Here is a 27,513-nt window from a genome sequence, read left to right as displayed (position 1 = left end):
GGGTGAACTGGCTGGCGATCTGTAAAAGACTGAAACTGGACCCACACCTTTCACCATTAACTAAGATAGACTCTCACTGGATCAAAGATGTAAACTTAAGACATGAAACTATAAAAATACTTGAAGAAAGTACAGGGAAAACTCTTGAAGGAATTGGCCTGGGTGACTATTTTGTGAGGAGGATTCCCCAGGCAATTGAAGCAGTATAAAAAATACACTAACGGGACCTGATCAAACTAAAAAGCTTCTGCACAGCCAAGAACATAGTAAGTAAAGCAAGCAGAAATCCCTGAGAATGGGAGAAAATATTTCCAGGTTATACCTCTGATAAAGGTTTAATAACCAGAATCCACAGAGAACTCAAACGTATTAGCAAGAAAAGAACACGTGATCCCATCTCAGGGTGGGCAAGGGACTTGAAGACAAACTTCTCTAAAGAAGACAGATGCACAATCTACAAACACATGAAAAAAAGCTCATCATCCTTAATCATCAGAGAAATGCAAATCAAAACTACTTTGCGATATCACCTAGCCCCAGTAAGAGTAGCCCACATAACAAAATCCCAAAACGAGAGATGTTGGCGTGGATGTGGAGAAAAGGGCACACTTCTGCAAGTGCTGGTAGTAATGCACACTAATACATTCCTTTTGGAAGGATGTTTGGAGAATACTTAGAGATCTAAAAATAGACCTGCCATTCAATCCTGTGATTCCTTTACTAGGTATATACCCAGAAGACCAAAAATCACAATATAACAAAGACATCTGTACCAGAATGTTTACTGCAGCCCAATTCATAATTGCTAAGTCATGGAAGAAGCCCAAGTGTCCATCGACCCACGAATGGACTACCAAATTGTGGTACATGTATACCATAGAATATTATGCAGCCTTAAAGAAAGATGGAGACTTTACCTCTTTCATGTTTACATGGATGGAGCTGGAACATATTCTTCTTAGCAAAGTATCTCAGGAATGGAAGAAAAAGTATCCAATGTACTCAGCCCTACTATGAAGCTAATTTATAGCTTTCATGTGAAGGCTATAACCCAACTATAGCACAAGAATATGGGGGAAATGGCCAAGGGAGGAGAAGAGAGGGTGGAGGTTAGGGTGCAGGGAGAGTAATCAGTGGGGCCATACCTATGGTGCATCTTAGAATGGGTACAGGCAAAACTTACTAAATGCAGAATACAAATGTCTACATACAATAAGTAAGAAAATATCATGAAGGCTACTTTGAATAGTTTGATGAGAATATTTCAGATTGTATATGAAACCAGCACATTGTACCCCTTGATTGCACTAATGTACACAGCTATGATTTCACAATAAAAAAGAAAAAAAAAAGAATAATGATCTGTTATATAGGGTGGCCATAAAATTTGTGTGCAATTTAAAACACAGTAGAATGTAGAAGTAACACTAACCATAAAAAAGACTAATAAATTGGGCTCAGCGCCTGTTGCTCAGTGGCTAGGGCCAGCCACATACACTGGAGCTGGCAGGTTGGAGTCCAGCCTGGGCCTGACAAATGACAACTCCAACCAAAAAATAGCTGGGCATTGTGGTGGGCGCCTGTAGTCCCAGCTACTTGGGAGGCTGAGGCAAGAGAATCGCCTAAGCCCAAGAGCTTGAGGTTGCTGTGAGCTGTGATGCCACAGCACTCTACCCAGGGCGACATAGTGAGACTCTGTCTCAAAAAAAAAAAAAAAACTAATAAATTGAACTACATTTAAACTAAGTACTTACTTTCACTGAAAACATCATTCATAGAGAGAAACATCAAGCCGTGGAGAAGGACAACAAACTACCAACTTATATATCTGACAGAAGACTTGTATCTAGAAACTGTACTTAAAATTCCTATATGTAAATGATAAATAGATACACCCAATAGAGAAATGGGCAAAAGATTTGAGCAGATACTTTAAAAAAAGAGGATAGCCAGATGGCAAACAAATTTATTAAAATGTACTTAATCTCATTATCCATCAATGAAATTAGAATAAAGACTAAAATACAATCCTACAATACCCCACGAAAATGGCCAAAATTAAGAACATGTATGGTGTAAGTGTTGGCAAGAATTAGACCTATAGGGATTCTCATACATTACTGGTAAATGTGTAAACTGGTATAGTCATTTGGAAGATGTTTTGACATTTTCCACTAAAGTTGAACACCTGCATTTCGTCTAACCCAGAAATGCCACTTGTAGGCACATACTCCACAGAAATGCATGACACGTGTACATCAAGAGACATGTATAACTGTGTATCCTAACAAGATTATTCATTATAGTCTCAGGCTGGAAACACACGAAACCACACACGAAAACAAAAACACACCTGCATCTATAATACATACATCAATGAACATAATGAACCACAGTAATCACAACGTCATGGATGAATCTTACAAACATTTCACTGAGTGAAAAAACAAACACAAAAGAACGCATACCCAATGATTCCGAAGCCAGGCAAAACAAAACTGTCATACTATAAATCTGGGAACGAGGGTAGGTTTAATAACTGACAGGGGGCATGTAAGAGGCTTTTGTGACTATGGCAATGTCCTTGAATTCACGGTGGGTACATTGTTTTGTCATAATTCACTGAGTTGTAATGTATGCTTTATGTACTTCTGTATGTTATACTTTGCAGTATAAAACTGTACCCCTGACCTAGGGATAAAAGATATAAAGTCATCCCTAAAGTGAAACTCCTACCTAATATTTGATTTTCCAAGGGTTTGTTTAGTTAGGTGTTTTGAGTAAATTTTATAGTAAACTCAACACTCATAGTTTTATTATACAATAACGTGATGCTACTCTTTTTGTGTGTGTGTAGAAATAGAGTTGCACTTTATCACCCTTGGTAAGTGCTGTGGCATCACAGCTCACAGCAACCTCCAACTCCTGGGCTTAGGCGATTCTCTTGCCTCAGTCTCCTGAGTAGGTGGGACTAGAGGCACCCGCCACAAAGCCCAGCTATTTTTTTGGTGCAATTTGGCCAGGGCCAGGTTTGAACCCACCACCCTTGGTACATGGGGCGGGCGCCCTACCCACTGAGCCACAGGTGCCACCTGATGCTACATTTTTTAATAAATGGTTTTTGTATTAAAATGTCCTCAAATGGAAAGTATTTCCCATTGTAAAATGTTTACCAATTTACCTTTATATTTCTGAAATTGTTTTGAATAAGGGCTGATGTTGCCATCTTGCAAGGCATCACCTGCCCTGCAACTAATTTTAGCCAGAGGTTGCTTCAAGCCATTTTGTTAACTTAATAAAATTCAGAAGACGGATGACTTTTTTCTTCCCTGCTTTTTCAGTCTGCACTGTTTGGTAGGGGAGAAAACAGATTATGTGGAGAAAAAACAGATTACCAGTTTTAACATTCATCATAAATTACAATAAAACCTCAGTCTTTATTATCTGAAATTCACCCGGAACTTAAAATGTTGTAATTAATAGCTTTTTATCCAAAATATCTTCATTATTTGTTCTCTCTTATCAGAGCACAATATTTACTTGTTAAATGAAGGCTTAATTATTAACAGTTTAATTTTAAGGTTATCAATTTTCAAGAACAAAGTTTTCGCTTTTTCATAAAGTCTGGTCCTCTATCCAAGAATTTTTTAAAGTGCTTTATAGATTCCTGACTCATTGCCTGAACCGCATGCTCTTATAAATTTCGTTCCTTTCCTCACCCTCCGTGTGTCCTTACAGCCCGAGGAGACCAGTCTTTGCAATCTCACAGAAAGCTGGGTGACACAGTGTGATTTTTAAACTCTGAGATGCAAGCATATTAAACGAGCTTTAATGAACTGTTTGTCTGATAATATTATTACAAATCTTTCTTTACAATGATAATCTCCTATGACCATGATTCATGCGTGTGAGCAGAAAGAATCCCTAGAGACAGGGCTTCCTCTCTCCTCCCAGCACACTGTACTCGGGTATCCAAGGGGAATATGGTTCATGTGTTAACAGGAATGAATGGACTTGACCCCAGAGCAGCTGCAGAGGCCAGGAGGCCTCTCACTCCTGCAGTGCTACCCAGGACTCAGTCCAGTCAAGTATGAGGAATTTCTGTGATGCAAAGCAGAAAGCACACATCCAGACTGGAGGCTGCGTATCCATAACACATCACAGCAAGCACCCACTTTTTGTTCTGGCACATGAATTATGGCCCTATTTAAATATGAATGATGTTCCACATGAATGCCCCATACACAGTGAAAAAAAGAAGAGATACTTTTGGTCAGAACTGACTCCCAGCGAGGCAGGTAGAAGCTAAATGCACAAAAGCCCCAGCCTGGCTGTGGATGAATACGCCCCCTTCTGCCTTCCGATCTTTTGTTTTTATGGTCTAAATGTGCTGTTATAGAAAGTGATCTCAAATATATATATACATATATATATTTATATTTAATATATATTATTAAGCTTATTATTATATATAAATATATATTATTAAGTCATTTGTACATAGATCATAAATACATTTATGCCATTATGGAATTCGATGTGTTGATTATTTGTACAAATTGGAGTGCTTACATCCTGCTAATCAACATAGCTTTCACCTCATTGACCCAACCAGGGTCTAAAAGAGCAAACATGCTCAGACCAGCCAGCACTGCTGTGTGTGTTCTCCTACTGAGTTTCTAGCTTCTGCCCAAGGAAGTCCCTTCAGGAAAGGTGGCCCTGGGGAGAGCCAGAGCCCCTGCCTTGGTGGCAGCAAGGACAAGAACCTGCCTCTCAGGTGAGGGCTTCACAACTGCAGGACAGAGCAAACTCACACTTTCACATTTTCACATTGAAGCCTTATTTTATGTGGTGTGAAACAGTTGCCCCTGGAGGAGACAGAAATATTTCTAGCTCTTTCTCAGTCTCCACCATCCTACTACCACTGTGGCAGGCTACACCACAGAGCCTAAGAATATGACCACTTTCAATCTCAGAACTTGTGAATGTCACTTAATATGGCAAAGACTTTGCAGATGTAATTAAGTTCAGGATCTTAAAATGGGAAGACTATCCCGGATTAAGTGGGTGGGCCCTAGATACAACCAGAAGTGTGCTTACAAGAGAGAAGCAGGGGGAGATTAGCTGTGCCTACCCAGAGGAGCGGGCAGGCAGAGGCTGGAATGACGTGGCCACACCCAGGGAGCACCGACAGCCACCAGACTCTGGAAGCGGCAGGCATGGCTTTCCTCTGGAGCCTCCGGAAGGCCCAGGGCCTGCTGACCCCTTAATCTCTGCCCAGTGATAACTAATTTCAGACGTCTGGCTTCTACAACTGTGAGAGAATAAATTCCTGTTTTATTAACTTTTTAAATTAAATCATAGCTGTATACATTAATGCGTTTATGGGGTACAACATGCTGGTTTTATATACAATTTGAAATACAAAAAAACTGGTTAACATAGCCTTCACTAAGTTTGTTACAGCAGTGACTGGAGTTATATTTACCACCTTGTAGCCAGACTATATCCTTACTGACAGGGTTTCTAAAATCTCAGGTCTCTGCCTAACTGGCCTGCAGGTGGTCATTTCCTTTCCATATACCATTTAGGGATTACAAAGCAAAGCCAGCCCCCTGTTGGTTCTGAGCTAGCAGAGTAGTGTGCTGTGCTCCCAGCTCACCATCAGATAAAGCCCCACCCAGCAGGTTGGACAGCCTGTCCCACCACTCCCCAGTTTATTCTTAATGATGACTCCTTAACTGTCAGAAAAGATTTTGTGTATTATTGTAAAATGTCTGCTACTATATATAAGTTCTTACAATTTTTTTTTTTGGAGACAAGAGTCTCACTTTGTTGCCTAAGCTAGAGTGCCATGGTATCAGCCTAGTTCACAGCAACCTCAAGCTCCTGGACTCCAGCAATCCTCCTGCCTCAGCCTCTGTGGGACTCTAGGTGCCTGCCACAATGCCCGGCTAATTTTTCTATTTTTAATACAGATGAGATCTTGCTCTTGCTCAGGCTGGTCTTGAACTCCTGAGCATCTCAGCCCTTGAGCCTCCCTACCTCAGCCCCCACAGTGCTAGAATTACTAGCATGAGCCTCCATGCCCAGCAACAAAAATTGTTTTAAAGGAGAAAAGCTTATCCTTAAATTTCTTTCTTTTCTATTTTTTTGAGGAGTCTCACTATGTCACCCTTGGTAGAGTGCGGTGGTGTCACAGCTCACAGTTGTAACTCTTGGGCTTAAGCAATTCTCTTGCCTCAGCCTCCCAAGTAGCTATGACTTCAGGTGCCTATCATAATGCCGGCTATTTTTTTGTTGCAGTTGTCATTGTTGTTTAGCAGGCCTAGGCCGGGTTCGAACCCGCCAGCCTCAGTGTATGTGGCTGGAGCCCTAACCACTGAGTTACAGACGCCGAGCCTATCCTTAAATTTCTTTCTCACCAAAGACTCTACTTAGTTTATAAACTCTCAAGTTAATGATAACAAAGCCAGAGGGGACGTGGCCAGATATTACTTGTAACATGGCTGGTGAACAAATTCAATTTCCTACCACAAATATTTGCAATTCTAGGTGAATAGTCACAATTTTTTTATAACAGGCATCTTCATAAGTATACTTTTTTGGTTAACAAATCATATAAATCATGCCCGGCTAATTTTTCTATTTTTAGGCATTATAATTTCCACGGCCTTGAGATTAAGGGTTACATTCCATACAGAATTAACAATAAAGCCCAGAGTTAACGTGTAGAAGGTTACAAGAGCACTCCTGCAAATAAACTTCTGGGTATGATGAGACTAGAATAGGCAGAGAATCAGTATTTTTGAGTTTTCTCTTTTATGCAAAGAAACATAAGTATGGGTTTTGTAAAAAAGAATGCATGGTTATTATAAATTATTCCAGCACTGCATAGAGGTTAAAAAATTCAAATGCCACCACTCATACCTAATGAGCATTTACATTAGCAGCATATCACTCTAGACATCTTTCTGTGCATGTGTTTCAGGAAGACTAAATAGATACACTGAAATATTTTTATACATCTGTAACTTTTGATATATGCTATGTAATACATTATTGCATTTAATTTCATTTGTATTTAAAACTTGAAAAAGAAGCCAAAGAGAATTGGAAAGTTTTATAAAATTTCAAACTGATGTTTATTCACCTCAAGACAGTTTTTTAAAAACATCCTTCTATACTTAGGCCGGGCACAGTGGCTCACACCTGTAAGCCTAGCACACTGGGAGACCAAAGCAGGTAGATTACCTGAGCTCAGGAGTTCGAGACCAGTCTGAGCAAGAATGAGACTCTAAACGAAGTAGCCAGGTGCTGTGGCGGGCAAACAGCTGTAGTCCCAGCTACTCGGGAAGCTGAGGCAAGAGAATCGCTTGTGGCCAAGAGTTTGAGGTTGCTGTGAGCTGTGACGCCACAGCACTCTATCCAGGGTGAACAAGTGAGACTCTGTGTCAAAATAAATAAATAAATAAATAGAAACAATATCCTTCTATAATTTAAAAAATATATATTTTGAGGGAAAAGTCATAATTGTTTTCCATGCCATACAAATATCTAAGTGTTATTGCTTGTGACTCCCTGCCATGAAAGATGAGAACATTACATGCAAAGCCTTCCTTTTCTTCTCCCTATCTTCACATACCGTGATATTAACATTTTTACACGAGTAGTAGTTATATTTTATTTTGTAACCATAACTTGCAAAATGTTTTGTCTGAATATTATTTCATAGTTAAATGTTTCCAAGTCTTACCACTTGACATTTGACCACCGCTCTCCATTCCCCAAATCTTCATTTTGATTCATAAAAATGTAACTTCACATATGACTTTCACCACTCTCTCCTAATGGTGTTTATTATTCTTCAATGTTTTCCTTCTCAAAAATACTTATTTTCAACAGTATTTTCCCTTTAAAGTTTTTACTGTAACTTGACTTTTTTTTTACATTTTCCCCCAAGGCTTTGAGAAATTAAGATTTTACCAGTGTCACACAGCTTGTGTGCAAAGTTTGGATGCAAATACAGATCTACTGTCACAGCTCATTGTGTTATCATCTACCCATTGTCTCCTGCGACCACTCAGGGACGCAGATGCTCCTCATCCATCATTCTCATCTGTCTAGCTCTGTGTCTAGCCATCCGTTATACTCTTCCATGCATCAGACATGCAGCTACCTGCTCCTTCATTACTCCATTAGCAACATGCGATGTGAACTTACATACACTTACATGTAGCCATTAATCTACCCAGACATTCCACCTATTCCATCTATCCATGCACCTGTCATCCTTCTATTTACCTGTCTACCCATTTTTCTATATTCGTTGACTCCAACATCTATCTGCCATCTCCCCACTCATACGTGGGTGCATAGATGTAGATCTACCATCTACCCAGCCACCGAGTCGCCCATTCAGAAATCACTCCATGTCATCTCCCATCCATCATTTATCCTTTCTATTCATCCAACCAGTTATCAATTTATCTGATAACCCAGAAACCTAGATCTTCCATAGAATAGGGAACGGTCTCCTTCTATGACTCTTCTGATCTCATTCCATTTCCCAGATACCACGAGGAGACCACAGCATTCCGTAAGAGTAATAAGAAGGTTTGTAAACTCACGTCCTAATCTTACCCAAATTAAAATTTTTGGAACAGAGAGGGTGGATCTTATGGTATCCTATTAAATGTTGGGCACTCTATTGACAATCTGTCTCTCCAATAATTGAATCTTCTAATCTTAAATTAACCAATCTCCTCTTTATTGAAGCAAAGAGTACAATGTCACACCATGAGGCAAAACTTTTCCTGTGTTTAGATTCTTTTAGACCTCCTCCTTTCATTGGTGTGATGATTTTACTGAGGGCAATAAAACCTTCCATCAATCTACCCACTACTTAGCCCTTTGGCCATCCAGGCAGCACTAAATGTGACTTGCCAAGCTGCATGTACTTTTACATCTACTTCTGTTTTTCTTTCCAGACAGGGTCTCACTATGTTGCCCTCAGCAGAGTGCCGTGGCATCACAGCTCACAGCAACCTCAAACTCTTGGGGTTAAGCAATTCTCTTGCCTCAGCCTCCTAAGTAGCTGGGACTACAGGTTTAACATCTACTTTCCTGCCTCCACTTAAGTTAAAAAACCTGAAAGCACCATTTCAATAACCTCAGTAACAAATGGAGGTGAGAAAAGCTCAGTTTCTCACCCAGAGGAGTGGTTCGCCAGAATGACTGGGTCAAGGTTATTCACGAAAGATACAGGTCAAAACAAGGAAAGAGTATAGGACTAAATATAATCGAAAACCTCTCTTGCAGAGTAAATTGCGAAGCAGGGATAAGGAAATTGTAATTCCACCTAGAGCTGAAAACAGAAAGGAGTCAGGGGAACAGGAAAGAAGAGAGTAATAAGGAAAAGAACAAGGAGTATAAGGAACAAAAGGAAGGAGGAGAAAGGTGGGTGCCAGTGTCTCACAGGTAGTGAACTAACCCTGTCTTCTGGTTGTCTCCAAAAATTCGATGGTAGAGAAATTCTGGAAGTAAGATGGAGGAGCTAATATAAAACCTGTGACTAACTCCTGGGGAGACTAAAACTGGGATGAACCAATGTGAACAGTCTGATGTAGGAGTGGCAGGTACAGATCCAGGAAGAAAGAATGGCCCAGGGATTTTAAATTCTGCTCAGTTCTCTTTCCTGTATTTCCCAAGGAAGGTCACTGGTGGCCTCTGACACTGTAAGAGAGAATCAGAGCGAGAGCTCAAGCTGCTCAGAATTCCAGGGCAATATCAGACCTGGGCTAGACAGAGGTTCTGATGACACAAATGAGGGCTGACCCACATCCCAGGACATTTGTCCTTCCATCCCAGTCTCCTCCAAACCCCTGAGCATGATGGAGGCTGTCTCAGGGACAGTGATGACTTCCCCACAAATGGTGGCTGACCAGTCTAAAAATTTTGTCTCCTCTCAGTGCTGCTTTTTTCAAAAATTTTAAAGATGAATCCTAACTGAAGAAGTGCAGGGGCCAGACCTTCCTCATGTCCCTTACCCATTATCAGACGGGGAAGTTAATCACAAGGGAAACACAAACTTGCAAGCCAAAATCAGTTGATCTGAGGGATAAAACCATTATTAAAACTATACAAAAACATGACTACAATGTATATAGACAGATCCTCCATGGAACACACACATAATAAATATGACAAATATATTCAAAGATATAGGAAGGAATATTTGTAAAATGAAGAAGGAACAAGAACCCAGAAAAGAGTACCTATGTCTCTTCTGACAGAAGAATAGGTCATTCATTCAGGACATCAAGAACAATGAAGCTCAACTTTTTATTTATTTATTTATTTATTTTTGAGACAGAGTCTCACTATGTCACCCTCAGTAGAGTGCTGTGGCGTCACAGCTCACAGCAGCCTCCAATTCTTCGGCTTAAGCGATTCTCTTGCCTCACCCTCCCAAGTAGCTGGGACTACAGGTGTCCATCACAACACCCAGCTATTTTTTTGTTGTGGTTGTCATTGTTTAGCAGGCCCGGGCCAGGCTTGAACCCACCAGCCTCAGTATATGTGGCTGGCACCCTACCCACTGGGTTACGGGCACCAAGGCAAAGCATAGCTTTTAACAAATATACTTGAAGATATCAAAGAAATAATAAGGTAGGAAAGAAGTAGTGGGTTTAGGCTGGGCGCTGTGGCTTATGAATGTAATCCTAGCGGGAGACTGAGGAAAGTGGACTGCCTGAGCTCACGAGTTCCAGACCCACCTGAGCAAGACTGAGACCCCATCTCTACTGAAAATAGAAAAAATAGCAGGGCGTTGTGGTGGGCACCTATAGTTCCAGCTACTTGGGGGGCTGAGGAAAGAGGATCTCTTGAGCCCAAGAGACTGAGATTGCTGTGAGCTAGTTTTCTCCAGGGTGCTCTACCCAGAGCAACAAAGTGAGACTCTGTCTAAAAAAAAAAAAAAAAAATTGAGTGGGCATAGAACTATCTTGGAAAAAAAAAGTCAGGAATCCAGAAAGGTACACTCAACATTTGGACTACTTCTACCTTAGGTACATTTTATTAATTCTGGAAGAGTCAATTGAGGGCCTGAGTAGTCTTTGAGAGGGTCTCAAAGTATTTAAGAGGGAGGTAAAATGTCAGAGTCTAGGACTCATCAAAGGAAGCAGCCTCATGGCCAGACGGGTACCTGACGAACTGCAGCATAGTAATAAGATTGGGCTGCAGGTAGATCAGCTCTCACAAAGACTGCAGCCGCAAATCAGCTCAGTGTCTGAAATTGGATTAAAGCTCTACCAGCTTGCCAGAATTCCCTGATGCCTGGCGTAAACAAATGTAAATCCTCCCTAGAGAAGAACATCTTCCTAGACCTCAGCTGGTTTCTACACCAGCAGTTTTTCAAATACAATCTCCATCACATAATAAAAATAATCAGGCACTTGAGGAGACAGGACAATATGAATGAAAAGGAGGATAAAAACACCCCCAAAATAAAACCCCAAAATTAACCCTCAAAAGAAACAGACCAATAAAGTTCCCAGATGGTGAGAATATTGGGTACATACTTTAAAATGATACTTGCTAAATTCAATAAGATTTGTTGAAAAAGAATAGGTCTGAAATTTTTTTAGGGAAGAGAAAACCGTTAAAAAAGACATTTTTACCCTCAATGAATCCCCAATAATAAAAAAAAAGACATTTTTAAAAGAATATAGCAGATATGGAAAGTAATTATACGGACATTCAAGACCTTAAAATACAATCATTAGAAACTCACTGGAAGAATTTTTAAAAAAATAAACACAGTTAAAGAAAAAAATAGTAAACTGGAAGTTTAATCAGAAGAAAATATCCATAATGGGACATAAAATGACAAAAGAATGGAAGATGATAAATAGGGCCAGGTGGGGCAGCTCACACCTGTGATCCTAGCACTGCGGGAGGCTGAGGCAAGTGGATTGCTTGAGCTCAGAAGTTCAAGACCAGCCTGAGCAAGAGCAAGACCCTGTGTCTATTAAAAATAGAAAAACCATCAGGGCATCGTGGTGGGTGCCTGTTGTCCCACCTACTTGGGTGGCTCAGGAAAAAGAATTGCTCAAGCCCAAGAGTTTGAGGTTGCTTAAGCTATGATGATGCCTCACCACTCTACCCAGGGCCACAGAGTGAGACTCTGTCTAAAAAAGGAAAGAGAGAAAGAAAGAAAGAAACAGATGAATACAGCAAGAAGGGCTAACATATCTGTAATTGTAATCACAGAAAGAGAGAAGAGAGCGCATGGGGAGGAGGAAATATTTTAAAAGATAATGGCTGAGAATTTTCCAGAACTGATGAAAAATATCAAACCACAGATCCAAGAAGCTCTGAGAACTCTGACCAGGGAAATGGAAAGAAAAGCCCACTCAAGGACATCAAATCTCTGAAAAAAGCAATTTTCTATTTGCTTAAAAACCAAGGCAAAGAGAAAATCTTCCAGCAGCCAGAGGAAAAAAAAGACAGATTTCCCCTTAAAGGAGCAACAGTTAGACTAAATGCTGGTTTCTCAACAGAAATAATAGAAGTCAGAAAAAAACGGGATATTTACAAAATTTTGACAGAAAATAACTGCAACCTAAAACTCGTACACAACAAAAATATTTTAATAATGAAGGCAAAATAAAGGTATTTTTTAAAAACCAAGAAAATGAATCACCACAACTCCACAGTAATACTTAAGAACCTTCTTAGACAAAAAGAAAATTACCCCCCCCAAAAGATGGAGATTCAGGCAAGAATGTAAAACAACAAATTGGTAAATAAATAAGTAAATCTATGTGAATATTGACTCTACAGAATGGCATAATGTGAGCTAAGCATACAATTTTACATTTTTTAGTAGCTACTTTTTAGTAGCTAAAAAGAATAAAAAGAAACAGAAAAATTAATTTAACAATCATTTAATTTAATTTAATATAGCCAAATTGCCATGATTTCAACACACAATAAATATATAAGAAATTACTAAGGAGATATTTTATAATTTTTTTCATATTAAGTCTTGGAAATCTAGTATATAAATATATAGTGCATTTTAATTTGGGTGTTATCTTTTCACAAAATTTATAGATAAAAGAGTGGATTCACATATTTAAATTGTTTCAAATATACATTAGAAGTGTTTTAACACTGAATTAAATACTAAAAATCTTTCCTTCAATATTTTTCTTTATTATTTGCATTCACACTGACAAAACTGGTTCATCTTTTTCAGAAGAATTAGTTTGAAGTAAAAGCCTATTGGTTTCAAAATTACATCCGTCTGAGTTAAGTAAATTCAATAACCTTATGTCAACTCAGTATTATTAATATCACATCAAGGGGTATTATATAAATTGAAAAGCAATTCTAAATTTGTCAACACAAAGTATTCTTCAAATTTTTCTTATAGTTTTTGCAGCCAGTGACAGTTATAATTAAAATCTTCCACATATTGATTCACTTTAGGAAAACGTGTCAAATCATTATTATTGATTTGTACATATTATAAAAAGCACTTGGAATATAAACTCTTGTATCTATCTAGCTAGGCCACAAATAAGCTTTTTTATTTCCTTGCCATTTCAGATTTAGACATTATTCACATGCAGTGCAACACCAGTAAGAAAATTGAAGCCCCACTGACATTTTTATCTTTAATTATTGAATATTTGACCAGTATTTGTTTTGTTTCAAAAAATCTTGAAATGACAGTTTATAGTTTTTAACTTCTAATAAGTCTGGATTCTTTACTTAACATTGCTATAGCAACTTCCATCATGATAGAAACTAATTTTATTCATAGCTTGCTGAAATTATTATTAGTAGTATTATTTTTGAGACAGAGTCTCACTATGTCATTCTTGGTAGAGTGCTGTGGCATCACAGCTCACAGCAACTTCAAACTCTTGGGCTTAAGTGATTTTCTTGCCTCAGCCTCCCAAGTATCTGGGAATACAGGTGCGTGCCACAATGCCCAGCTATTTTTTTGTTGCAGGCCCAGGCTGGATTCGAACCTGCCAGCCCTGGTGCATGTGGCCAGCAGCCTAGCCACTGAGTACAGGCACTGATCCTGAAATTATTTTGTGACAGATATAAAATACTCAAAATATTCTTGCCACAAATTAAATTTAATCTTTTAGGCCACAAACTGATGATATTAGTATATTTAATATGACAATAGGATTAGCACCATGGCCTTTAAGTGGATACTTGAAACACTTAAGCTCACTGCAAGAGCAACAGAAGAGGCTACAAAATTATTACAGTAGTACAGTATTACAACATAATTTATGCAGTTATGATTGACAACACATCTTTACATTTGTCTCAACTGCAAATGCCACCATGTATGATCTGTATTTGTGTGATGAGTTTTGATAAATTTTAACTTTTATAATAGATTTGTCTATGTTTTATAATACATGATAAAATAGACTAGTATCTACATATATTTTATGCATTACATACATAATTTCTCTTAAATTTTTTTTTTTTATTAAATCATAGCTGTGTACATCAATATGATCATGGGGCACCATACACTTGTTTCATAGAATATTTGACACATTTTCATCTCATTAGTTGACATAGCCCTCCTGGCATTTTCCTAGTTACTTTGCCAAGACATTTACATTCCACATTTGCCAAGGCTCACATGTACCTTTGTAAGATGCACCACATGTGTGATCCTTTCAATCCCCCTCCCTCTACCCCCCTCCCCCCCCCTCCCCACGCTTTCCCCCTTTCCCCTGTTCTTAGGTTGTAACTTGGTTATAGCTTTCGTGTGAAGGTCCTAAGTTAGTTTCATAGTAGGGGTGAATACATTGGATATTTTTTCTTCCATTCTTGAATCTTAAATTTTAAAATACTTATAGGCTATATATTGTGGCTGTGAATTTTTTTGAGTTGCTGCAAATCACCCCAAATATTTTCAATACATTTATTGAATAAAAATTCATATATAAGGCTCAGCACCCGTAGCACAGTGGTTACGGCACCAGCCACATACACTGATTCTGGTGGGTTCAAGCCCTTCCCAGGCCAGCTAAACAACGATAACTGCAACAGAAAATAGGCATTGTGGCGGGTGCCTGTAGTCCCAGCTACTTGGGAGACTGAGGCAAGAGAATTGCTTGAGCCCAAGAGTTTGAGGTTGCTGTGAGCTGTGACGCCACAGCAGTCTACCAAGGGCGACATAGTGAGACTCTGTCTCGACAAAATAAAGTTCATAAAGAAGTAAATCCACACAGTTCAAACCCATGTTGTTGAAGGGTCAAGTGTATACTGTTGTAAGGATCTTGTACTATAGAGAAAGTGGTATAATATTACATGAAGGCAGGCTATGCTAAATCAAAGCTGAATGCTATAAACCCTAATGTAACCTTCCAAATAACACCACAAAGTATTATAACTAATAAGCCAACAAAGGAGACAAGATAGGATCATTAAAAACATGCTTAACCCAACAGAAGGCAGAAATTGAGGAAGAAAAGAACAAAGACTAGATAACATAAATGGGGGAAAGAAGAGTAATTTATAGATTTAAACCCAACCATATCAATAATCATATTAAATGTAAATGTTCTAAACATTCTAATTGAAGACAGATTCTCAGTTGGGTAAAGAAAAACCCAAATATACCCTGCTTGCAAAAAACATACTTTCAGTAAAAAGATACAAATAGCTTAAAAAGTGAAAGGATGAAAAATATTCTATACTAAAACTAATAAAAAAAGAAAGCTGGAGTGACCATGCTTATGTTAGGCAAAGTAAAATTTAAAGCAAATAATATTACCAGAAATAAAAAGGGTCATTTCATAATCACAGAAGGATCAATTCATCACAAGGACATACAAATTTTACACATGTATGTACCTAATACTAAAGTTGCAAAATACATGAAGCAAAATGTATAGAATTCCAAGGAGAAACAGACAAGTCCACAGTGATAACGGGTGACTTCCATATCACTCTCTCAATAATTGATAGAAGTACAGTAAAGGCCAGGTGTGGTGGCTCACTCCTGTAATTCTAGTGCCCTGGGAGGCCAAGGCAGGTGGATTGCTTGAGCTCAGAAGTTTGAGACCAGCTTGAGCAAGAGTGAGACCCAATCTCTACTATAAATAGAAAAACTAGCCAGGCATCCTGGCAGGTGCCTATAGTCCCTGCTACTTGGGTGGCTGAGGCAAGATCACTTGAGTTGCTGTAAGCTATGATGACTCCACAGCACGCTCTTCACCCAGGGCAAAAGAGTGAGATTCTGTCTCAAAAAATAAATAAATAAAAAATCAGTAAAAATATACAATAATATACAACCAACTTGCTCTAACTGACATTTATAACACTTCACCTAACAACAGCAGAATATACAGTCTTTTCAAGTGTACATAGAACATTTACCAAGATAGGCCATATTCAGGACACGAGACAAGTCTGAATAAACTTACAGGATGTAAGTCACAAAGTCTGGTGCCTGATCACAATGAAATGAAATTAGAAGTAACAACAAAATATTTCTTTAAAATCTCCAAGTATTTGTAAATACCACTGTTCTAAAAATAACCATAGATAGAAGAACAAATCAAAATAAAAATTAGAAAATCAATTTAAATGAAAACATAACATTAAAATGGGTGAGATGCAGCTAAGTCAGTATACTTGGAATGAAATTTATAGCAATAAATGCATATTATTAGAAAAGACAAAAATTTTAAACCGGAACCAGTCTCTACTTAAAGAAAATGGAATTAGAACCAGAATAAAGAGAGTGATGAAAATAAGAACAGATGTCAATCAAAAAAAAAAAGAAAAAAGCGCAATAGAGAAAACCAGTAAAGCCAATAAAGCCAAAGGCTTATTCTTTGAGATAATCAATAAACTAGACAGAATGATGAGGGGAAAAAAAGAACAAATATATAAATTGCCAATATCTGGAACAAGAGGAGTGATATCACTACAGGTTCTACAGATATTAAAAGGGTAATAAAGTAACCTTATGAATAGCTTTACATCAATAAATATTAGAAAAAGTCCTTGAAAACCATAAACTACCAAGGTTCCCTGGAGAAAAAAAGAGATAACCTGAAGAGCTTTGTATCTATTGAGAAAATTAAATTTATACTTTAAAAAAAAACCTTCCCACAAAGAAAAGCAAGAATGAAATGACTTCATTGGTTAGTCCTACCAAACTTTTTTTCTTGAGACGGAGTCTCACTCTGTCACTCTGGGTAGAGTGCCATGGCATCATAGCTCACAGCAACCTCAAACTCCTGGGTTCAAGCAATAATCTTGCCCCAGCCTTCCCAGTAGCTGGGACTACAGGTGCCCACCACAATGCCCGCCTAGTTTTTCTATTTTTAGTAGAGATGAGGTCCTGATCTTGCTCAGGCGATCCATTTGCCTCAGCCTCCCAGAATGCTAGGATTACAGGTGTGAGCCACCACGCCTGGCACCTACCAAACTTTTAAAGAAGTAATGCTAACTCTACAAAAACTTTTCCAAGAAATCAATGAAGCCATAACACTTCTCACAAAGGTCGTGTGAGCAGAGCATATTAAGAATTCTCAAAACTAAACAAGAAAACAACCAAAAAAGAATTGGCAAATTTTTGAACTGAAAATCCAATCAAATAAGATATATAGATGGCTAATAAACACAAAAATGCTTAATATGTATCATTAGTCATTGGGGAAATGTACATTAAAATCCCACTGAGATATCACTATACTTCTATTAGAAAAACTAAAATGTAAAAGACTAACCATATGACATGATTGGATATGTTGAAAATCCAAAAAGGGTCTATAGATAACCTATTACAATAAATAAATGAATTTAGTATGATAAGCGGATATAAGGTCAGTGTATGAAATGTGCAACAAGGCTTCCACATAAAATTATAACACACCACTGAAAGAAACTAAACCAGATCAGTGAACTATGTTCATGGATTGAAACACCAACATTGTAAAGCCATCATTGAAACTGATCTGAACATTCAATAATATTTCAATCAAAATCTTCTCAGGGGAATTTGTGGTGTGTATGTGTGTTTGGAGATAGAGAATTTGTCTCTTGAAGAAACAAGATACTTTTTGAAAACAAATGTACACTATGTATTATGTACGTATAGTTACAGCAATTTACAGTGTGGTGTTGGCCCAACAAAAGACAAATGGACCAAAGAAAAAGAAGAGCAAGTCCTGAAACAAACCCCTTATAGTCACTCGGTTTATAAAAAAGGTACAATTGTAACACTATGTGCCAAAGATGATCTTGTTGCTAAATCAATTAGATATCCTTATGGTTAAAAAAAAAAAATAGTAAATTTCAGGTGTTTTGTAGAACTAAATATAAAAGGTAACACAATATAGTATGAAGTATAATATCTTCATGATCTTGGAGTGAGCAAAGATTTTTTTCAACAAAACACAAAAAGCCCCAACAATAAAGGAAACAATTATCTATTTCATATGGCCTGCCAAAATAAATAAACAAACAAATAAATAAATGTAACAATTATTTCATTTGACTACATTATAAATAAAATATTTTGATCATCAAAAGATGTCATTAAAGGCCCAGTGCAATGGCTCACGCTTGTAATCCTAACACTCTGGGAAGCCAAGGCAGGTGGATTGCTTGATCTCATGAGTTCTAGACCAGCCTGAACCACAGTGAGACCCTGGCTCTAAAAATAGCCGGATGCTGTGGCGGGTACCTACAGTCCCAGTCACTTTAGGTTGAGGCAAGAGTATTACCTGAGACCAAGAGTTTGAGGTTGCTGTGAGCTATAATGCCACAGCACTCTATTGAGGGTGACAAAGTGAAACTGTCTCCTTAAAAAATAAAAAAATTAAAAAATACATACATGTCATTAAGAAAGAAAAAAGGCAATCCAGACCAAAAGAAGATATTCGTCATACACATAATTAATAAATACTAGGAAACATACTGTACTCCTACAAATCAATAAGAAAATGCCAGAAAGCCCAATAGAAAAATGGGAAAATATCTGAACTAACACTTCCTTCTCAGGGTTCACACCTGTAACCCCAGCACTCTGGGAGGCTGAGGAGGGTGACTGCTTGAGCTCAGGAGTTCAAGACCAGCCTGAGCAAGAATGAGATCCTGTCTCTACTAAAAATAGAAAAATTAACTGGGCATTGTGAATGCCTGTAGTCTGAACTACTCTAGAGGCTGAGTAAGAGGATTTCCTGAGCCCACGAGACTGAGGTTGCTGTGAGCTATGTTGACTCCATGGCACTCTATCTAGGGTGACAAAGTAAGACTTTGTCTCAAAGAAAATTAGAATGAACAATAAATATATGATAAGGTGCGTAATACCATTAGCAATCAGGAACATGCAAATTAAAACTACTGTGAGATATTACTCCAAATCCTCTGAAATACCTAAAATTAAAAGACTGCTTCTGGCGTGGCGTCTGTAGCTCAGTTGTTAGGGTGTCAGCCACATACACGGAGGCTGGCAGATTCAAACCCAGCCTGGGCCTGCTAAACAACGACAACTCTAACCAAAAAAATAGTTGGGTGTTGTGGCAGGCACCTATAGTCCCACTACTAGAGAGGCTGGAGCAAGAGGGTCGCTTGAACCCAAGAGTTTGAGATTGCTGTGAACTATGACAGCACAGCACTCTACAGAGGGCGACATAGGGAGACTCTGTCCCAAAGGAAAAGAAAAAATAAAAACTAGCTGGCGTTGTGATGGGCGCCTGTAGTCCCAGCTACTGGAGAGGCTGAGGCAAGAGGGTCGCTTGAGCCCAAGAGTTTGAGATTGCTGTCAACTGTGACACCACAGCACTCTACTCATGGCACAGAGTGAGACTCTGTCTCAAAACAAAAAAAAAAAAAGAGAGATTGAAAGACGAACTACAGGATGGGAGAAAACATTTGCAAACCACATATTGGACAAAGGATTAGTATCTAGAATATACAGAGAACTCTCAAAACTCAACAGTAAAGAAAACAAATAACCTAATTAAAAAATGGACAAAAGACATGTCACCAAGAGGATATACAGATGGCAAACAAGCACATGAAAAGATGTCCAACACCATTAGTCACTGGGGAAATGCAAATTAAAACTGCAATGAAATATCACTACATACTTCTCAGAATGGCTAAAAAAATAACTGCTGACAACACCAAATGCTGATGAGGATGTGAAGAGACTGGATCACTCGTACATTGCTGGTGGGAGTGTAAATCTTGGCTGTTGCTTTAACAAATCAGAAAGCATGCATATGACCCAGCAATTGCACCCTTGGGAATTTATCCCAAGAAATAAAATTTTATGTTTACAAAAAACCTGTACATGAATATACATAACAGCTTTATTTGTAATGGCACCAAACTGGAAACAACCCAGAAGCCTTTCAACAGGTGAATTGTTATGCAAACTGTTGCATGCTGGTACTAGGGAGTACTCTTCAGCAGTAAAAGGGAGCTAATTAGTAGTCCAAACAATAACCTGGTAAATCTCTATCGAATTATGCTCAGTGAAAAAAGCCAATCCTCAAAGGTTTCATACCATGAAATTCCACTTATATAAGATTCTTGAAATGACAAATGTATTGAAACAAGAACAGATTAGTGGTTGCAAGAGGTTAGGAGAGGTATGGGGGTGTGAGGGATGTGGGTGTGGCCCTAAAAGGGGAACATGAGGGATCCCTGCCTGGATGGAAATGTTCTGTACTTCACTGTCTTGATGTCAATATCCAGGTTGTGATTATAGTAGGTATTTTTGCAAGATGCTGCCTTTTAGGGAACCTCTATAAAGGACACAAAGAATCTGTTGTTAATTCACATGATCTTAAAATAGAAAGCTTAATTTTAAAATGTTTATATAATTAACAAAAGGCTTCTGGAAGAAAGACCTTCTGGAAGAAAATGAAAAATACAGATGACAATGTAGAGCTGTATGACTTGATAACTACGTTTAAGAAATAGTTTAAACATATTCATGCTTCTATTCCATGATTCATCTACTTGATACCTATCTCAGAAAAACTTCATAGGTGTATCAGGAGACACATAATGTTCACAGCAGCATCGTTTAAAATAGCAAGAAAACTGGGTGCACCTTCCAAAGTGAAATTTCCTGGTTTTGCTAATCAATATGGTTATGTAAGTTGTCATCATTGGGGCAGCTAGGTAAAGGATTCACAGAAACTCCCTGTATTATTTTCGGCAACCTTTATGTATGTCTAAAATTCTTTAAAATGTAAAAAATTAACTGGATACATTTAACTGAAAATCATTTAAAACTGCTGCTATGTGAATCAACAGATGGATCTCAGGAACATAATGTTAAGAAAAATGCAAGTCATAGGACAAAATGTATGTTTGGTACCTTATATAAAATTCAAGAGATATAAAATGAAACAAAGTATTATTGAAAGACACATCCAAATGTTATAAAACTTAAGGAAAAGCCAAGATTCTGAATTTCCGAGTTGGGTAGGGAGGAAAGTATACTTGTATTATTTCATTTCTCCAGCTGGGTGGAGGGTAAATGGCATCTGTAGCGTATAGGTTTCCTTTATAACTAATATATATATACACAACACACATTCAATAAGAAGTTTTACATTTTTAAAAATGGAACACAGAGATGCAGAGTGGAGAAAACTCTTTCTATTTTTGTTTGTTTGTTTGTTTTAGAGACAGAGTCTCACTTTATTGCCCTCGATGTGGCGTCACAGCTCACAGCAACCTCCACCTCCTGGGCTTAGGCCATTCCTTTGCCTCAGCCTCCTGAGTAGCTGGGACTACAGGCGCCCACCACAACCCCCGGCTATTTTCTTGTTGCAGTTCAGCTGGGGCTGGGTTTGAACCCACCACCCTCGGTATATGGGGCCGGCATCCTACCAGCTGAGCCACAAACTCTTTCTAGTGGAGTTGCTGAACTGAGGTTCACAGGAGTCATATTTTCCACCCCCTGGAGAAATCCTGTCTGCTCCAGGGTAGGTTAAGGACAAGACCCAAAATAAGGTGAGACAAGCAATGACAGATGGAGAACGGAAGAGACTTGGAGCAAAGCAGACTTGGAGTTTCTGAGACTCTCATCACCACAGCATGCTGACCTCATTCTGGAAGCAACACCAGCACCTGCTCTAGCTACAGTGAGCCAGCCCAGTGGCTGGAGTTGGGTTTTTTGCCATTTGGACTGGAAGAAGCCCAACACAGTCCCCCCAGGTGTCCTATCCCATAGTCAGATAGGTCTGGTGAGCACGTGGGCTGACTTAAAGAGGTGTCTAGAGGGGCCCATGCCCAGCCCTCCAACCTGTACTGCAAGGCCACTTTGTGTATTGGTCAGAGGAGATACAGGACTTACCTAAAAGCTGGATCCAGCTGCTTTGTTTTGCCATCAATGATTTCTTCAGGACAGGATGAGAGGGTGCTGGAAGAGTCCCAGATGTTAGAAGGTACAGGTTGGAGTACTGCCTGGCTGGGTCCCTTGACTAGTAGCTCCTGTGGAGGGAGGGACTACTCAGAGGCGGGAAGGACTGTGACTCTGCTGGAGCTTCCTTCAGTCCCATGCTGGATATGACCTCCTGAGAGAGCAAAAACCCCACAGCAGTAGTGAGTGGGTGTCTGCAGGGCTCTACTGCGCACAGTGGGGCAGATATTCAGGAAGATGATCCCCAGCCTCTGGAGTTCTGAACCAAAGGCCACCATTGGAACTGTTAATTTCGATTTGGATTCCAGGCATTTATTCAAACATTCAACAACTATTTATTTCTTAAGCTCTGAGCTAGGTCCTTGGTATACAGCAGTGGAGCCTCATCTATTGCTTTAACCCAACCTTGTCAGGTTTTTAACAAGCAATGGAAAAGAGACTCTAGAAGAGACTCTAGGAGGACAGGCAGGGGGACGGTCCAAGCAAGTCCTGCAAGTCAAAGGGGGGTAAAAAGCGTCCCCTGGAAACCTGGAGATGAGGGTTGGGTCTCACCCCTCTCTTTGTAACACAGTGTGCTCACAGACGTCTCGATTGTAATCCCAAATAAACGTTCACTGGACAGCGGTAAACGAACCAGACCACGCGGGGGCAGGGCTGAAAGAGGCAGCGTTGTGAACTCTGTCTTAGCCGGGGTGTCTTAAAGTCGGGCTCTCCTGGGAGCGTTCCTAGTGCTTGCCATTTGCCACCCACAAACAACGTATTCCGTGAATCTACACAGAGGCGATGGGGGCCTTCCGCGTGTCCTCTGTGAGCCCATTGTCCAGATACACATACTCACCAGGACACGGAGTGGTGCTGACAGCCTGGCGACCCCAGGATCAACAAACGCAGGGCGCTGTCGTGGAGACAACCGCACTGGCATACGGGGCGTCACTGCTTCTCTCTCCTGGGGCACGTTAGTATTTAGCATAAAATGATCGGGAAGAGCAGTTTGTCCGAGATAGGCGCGCCCTACGCTGGCAACTACTCTCTCAGCTCTGGTCAGTTCTGCGGGGGCATCCGTGGACCCGACAGAAGCCTCCCGGATAAAGGGTCTGGGCCTAGAGAGGGGACGGTGGGCTAGAGGACACACCGGGCACAGTTGAGCCCCGTTTGCGCCAGGTGCGCCAGGTGTCTGCAGTCTGCCCGCTCCGAGACGCCTCGCCACACCCTGGCTCTCCCTTCCCCTTGCTTTCTTTCCACCCGGTCGGCCTAGTGCGCTGTGCATCTGGGGGAAAGGTGGTGGGGGGAGGAAAGTGGGAGCTAGGTCTAAAGACCAGAAATAAATGTCCCCTGACAAATTTTCTCATTCTTCTGGGTTCAGAACAGGGGTGGAGTGGGGAAGACAGACGCAGCGGGGACCGTCTAGGTCCTTTCCGGGAGAGCCGGAGGTACATCGAGGTGGTTCTCTCCCGCCTGGGCGCGGGCTCCAGGTGGGCGGCAGGACGTACCCCAGCCCCGCAGCGTCGCGGGCCCCGCATGACATCAGAGGCTGGGGAGCGAGCAGAGCGCAGGCGCCGGCGGAGGAGGGAGGCGGGAGGAGGCGGACTGGCGCGGCTCTGGAGAGCGCTCCTCCGCCCCGCGCGCGGTCCCTGCGCCCCGCTCCGCCCGCGCCTCGCTGCCAGCGCCGCGCCACGGGCGTCCAGCAGCGCGCCTCTCGCACGGCAGCCGGCGCCGCCCGCGGCAGCTCAGCCCCAGCCTTCCTCCGCCTCCGCCTCCTCCGCTGCTGCTGGACACGCAGCCGCAGGCCGGGGCCGGGACGCAGCTGGGGAGTCAGGGACGCGCGCAGCCAGCCCTTCCCCCTCCGGCTCCCGCACCGCCGGCCGCCTCCCTTCGCCCTCCTCCTCTCCCCTCCCGGCTCCTTCGCTTCTTCTTCTTCCTCTCCCGGCCCCGGCTGCCAGCACCATGTCCGCAGGGGGAGATTTTGGGAATCCACTGAGAAAATTCAAGTTGGTGTTCCTGGGGGAGCAGAGCGGTAAGTACCTGGCTTATTCTCCGGGCTTGGGGCCGAGTCGACCCTCGCCACCCGATCACCCACCCCGCTGGGACCCTGGGCTCTGGCTCGGAAAGGCCCCTCGGTGCCGGGTAGAGAAGGATGGGGATGAGGAGGTCGGAGCCGGCTCGGGCGGGGCCGGGCCGGGCTGGGGAGGGGCCGAGGAGGCGCCGGCGCCGGGGGTGGGGGTGAGGGTGGGATCTGGGCGGGTGGGCTGGGGTGCAGGTGCAGGTGCGGCCGGGTGGGGGTGGGGGCAGGACGGAGGGCGGCGGCTCGCTCCGCTGCGCCAGCTAAAGCGTGAAGGCGCCAGGCTCGCTGGCCAGCTCGCACTGCGGCACCGGCTGCGGACTACCGCGCAGGTGGCTGGGTGCAGTCGGTAGGTGGGGGAGAACGAAGCGGAACTGGGGCCTGGCGGACCCCATCCCGCTGCACTGGAGGGGTTCCTTGCGAACCCAGCCGGGAACCATGCAGAAGGGTCCTGGAACAGATGGCCGCCGGGGGTGAAAAACCAGCACCTGTCTCTTCGCGAAAGAGCGAGCCCTGGGGAAACAGGACGCCTACCTCCCCTGGCTTACATCTGTCTGGGCGCAGAAGGTTCTAGACCCTCTGCCCTTTGCCAAACCATGTTCCCTTCTCGGTGTTCAGTTGTCTGGGTAATGACAGGTAGAGGTTACCCCAATTCAAGGCAATTTGGAGAATGGTACAGGGGCACCTTACACCAAAAGGCCGTGAAACCTGGCTCTGGGCAGAAAAAGGCCCAGGCGACACGCCCTGCCTGGCTTCCCAGCACCCCTCTTGAGAGCATGGGCGGATTCTTCCCACCCCCACCTTCCAGCTCACCGCCCTTCTTGGGGGAGGGGAGGTCACCGTGGCAGCTGGCCAGAGCTAGGGGAGGGGGAAAGGAATGGCTTCTTTGCCGCCCAGCAGCCTCCCCAGGAAGACATCTTTGAAACCCAGGTTGATCCCAAGGAGAGAAGCCCAGATTGGAGAACAGGGAGCCCCTCTGCCACCTGTAGGAAAGAGTGGCTTTCAGGGCATACCTCCAGAGGCCTCTCCCAGCGGGCCGCAGGGAGATAAGCTGGGCCCTGGCCAGCTCTGCTCTGGGAGAAGGTGTTCCTGGGGGTCAGGACCCTCAGCTCTGGCTCTGCAGACTAGTCCTGTTCGCCTGGAGTGGTGCCTGTCTGACAAACAGGGCCATGAGAAAGGCAATGGTGGGAGGACCTGGTGGGCCAGGAGCAGTGCTGCTGTGGTGTGTGTACCTGAGGGTTATAGCCGTCGCTGGGCTGGCTCCTGTTTGCTCAGGCTCATCACCTGAGACAGAAGGTGGTTGCCAGGCCCAGAAGTGGTTGCCAGGTGGGTATGGGTTTGGGGGCCATGCTGAGCATTCAGAACAAGATCAACTCAGCCAGCCAGGCTAGGTTCTAGACTTGGATTTTCTGTACTTAATAAATCCCAGTTTTACCAGAGGTGAGTCTTCCTTGTGTCTGGAAGATTTCAGTGGTCTTTACATCTGGGCACTGGTCTTACTTAGCCTGGCGCTCTGGGAGAGAACCTGTAGGGATCAGGCAGTCTGGGAGTTGACTTTTTAGCTCTGTTGCCTTTAGCAAAATTTGAGGCCTCTTCATGACTCACTTTGTATCTCTGAAAAAATGGTTGCTTGAAGACAGTTTTCTTCTTCATGTTTCCCTAATTCCTCTCAAAGTGCCTGGACCCTCAAAGGTTCTCAGTAGACATTTGTTTATTTCAAGTCTGGACAAGCTTCAGAAAGGGCCAGGGATTTGATAAGGAAAATGTCTCTGGTGGGTCTGAAAGAAAGTTCTGGGCTCCCTCAGAATCCCTGGTGGAGTGACGTCCCTGCTGAGCCCTTCTAATCCCTTTTGCTCATAAAAATCACAGAAGTGAGAGCTGAAGCCACCACCTCCCCCAAAGGTTTACAGGGAAGTCCCCCCATTCCAGGCAAGGAGGAGGGCTTGCCTAGAGTCCCATTGTGAGTTGTTAATACTTCTGGGGCTGCAGTTCACACCTCCTACTCCCAGTGCACTATTTTTCACTAGTATGTCATTGGGAAATAAGATGACCTTGAATTAGGGAAGCCAACTATTGGGGAGGCTCCCTGAGAGGGGCAAGGGTTGCCACTGTCACCAGACCCACCGGCTGCATTTGGTGGCCTAATATGGTAGGAATGCTGGGCTAGTTGGTCTGGGGCAGGTTGTAGGCCCTTGGAAATTAGAAAGGCACTGCTTGTCATCAGTGAGATTGGCTTCTGGCCACCCTGGCCCCTTCTGGCAGGGTCCCCTAAGGCCCTGAAAAGCCTCTTTCCACTTTGTGGTATCATTAAGGGATTGTTTACCTTAGGATTTACAGAGCTTTTGGGGTTCCAGAGTTAGGTAGGGGATATCTGTGCATCTCTAAGCCTAGTGGAATGGGGAATTGCTACCACAGCCACTTCTCCCACCCCACCTCCATGCATTTTTCCATGTGGTGGTCCTTTGCACCAGCCTGCGTGGTGGAGGGAGCCTTCTGACGTCTGGCTCTCATTCTCATGCTGGCTGTCCCTCCATATCAGAAGTCCCTTGCTCTCTGTACATGGGAGACTTGGGCCAGCTGAGCTTGGCAGCCTGGGCTTGCCTATATGAGCTGAGAGGGGTCAGGAGAAGAAGCCAGAGAAATATAGCTTTCTGGCATAATGATAGCATCTCTCTAGGCCAGTGGGTAAGGGAAGCTGGATTCCAAAGGGGAATGACATGCATGGTGTAGGGTAAAGAACACACCCTGGGCCAGGTAATCCCAGAGGGGCATCATACATTCAGAGATACCAGGTCGCTGGTTTGAATGGGAGGCCTGAGGAGCCACTCTGGAGAGAACACCTCCCCCTGATAGGAGCCCGCCCCCCTCCTGGCAGCAGAGTGACTTCTGTTCCCTGGCCTATGGAATATAGACTGGCCAGCAGTGTCAGCCTGGCACAGGGTGTGATTGTAGGGGAGTGCTGTGGACTCAGGATGAGGGATTTTCTTGTGGCAGGGAGGCT

At 42.2% G+C, this 27,513-nt stretch overlaps 2 protein-coding genes across 2 annotated transcripts in view; one reads left to right on the top strand and one right to left on the bottom strand.

Annotated features, from left to right (window-relative positions):
- LOC128592647 (uncharacterized) overlaps positions 1-23,896 on the bottom strand; it is a 41,651-nt gene extending 17,755 nt beyond the window's left edge. The window contains exons 1-2 of the mRNA XM_053600695.1: positions 23,292-23,896; positions 22,388-22,524 (exon numbers count right to left, since the gene is read on the bottom strand). Coding sequence (XP_053456670.1) covers positions 22,388-22,524; positions 23,292-23,720 — 566 coding nt within the window. The 5' untranslated portion in view covers positions 23,721-23,896. The remainder of the gene's footprint in view (positions 1-22,387; positions 22,525-23,291) is intronic.
- A 129-nt stretch (positions 23,897-24,025) lies between these two features.
- Positions 24,026-27,513, top strand: part of RAB6B (RAB6B, member RAS oncogene family) — a 79,351-nt gene continuing 75,863 nt past the window's right edge. The window contains exon 1 of the mRNA XM_053599598.1: positions 24,026-24,467. Coding sequence (XP_053455573.1) covers positions 24,398-24,467 — 70 coding nt within the window. The 5' untranslated portion in view covers positions 24,026-24,397. The remainder of the gene's footprint in view (positions 24,468-27,513) is intronic.

The sequence above is a fragment of the Nycticebus coucang genome, chromosome 8, assembly GCF_027406575.1.
Source record: "Nycticebus coucang isolate mNycCou1 chromosome 8, mNycCou1.pri, whole genome shotgun sequence".
NCBI lineage: Eukaryota > Metazoa > Chordata > Mammalia > Primates > Lorisidae > Nycticebus > Nycticebus coucang.
Note: the sequence above shows the minus strand (reverse complement) of the source record. Positions and strands in the feature narration are given on the sequence as shown.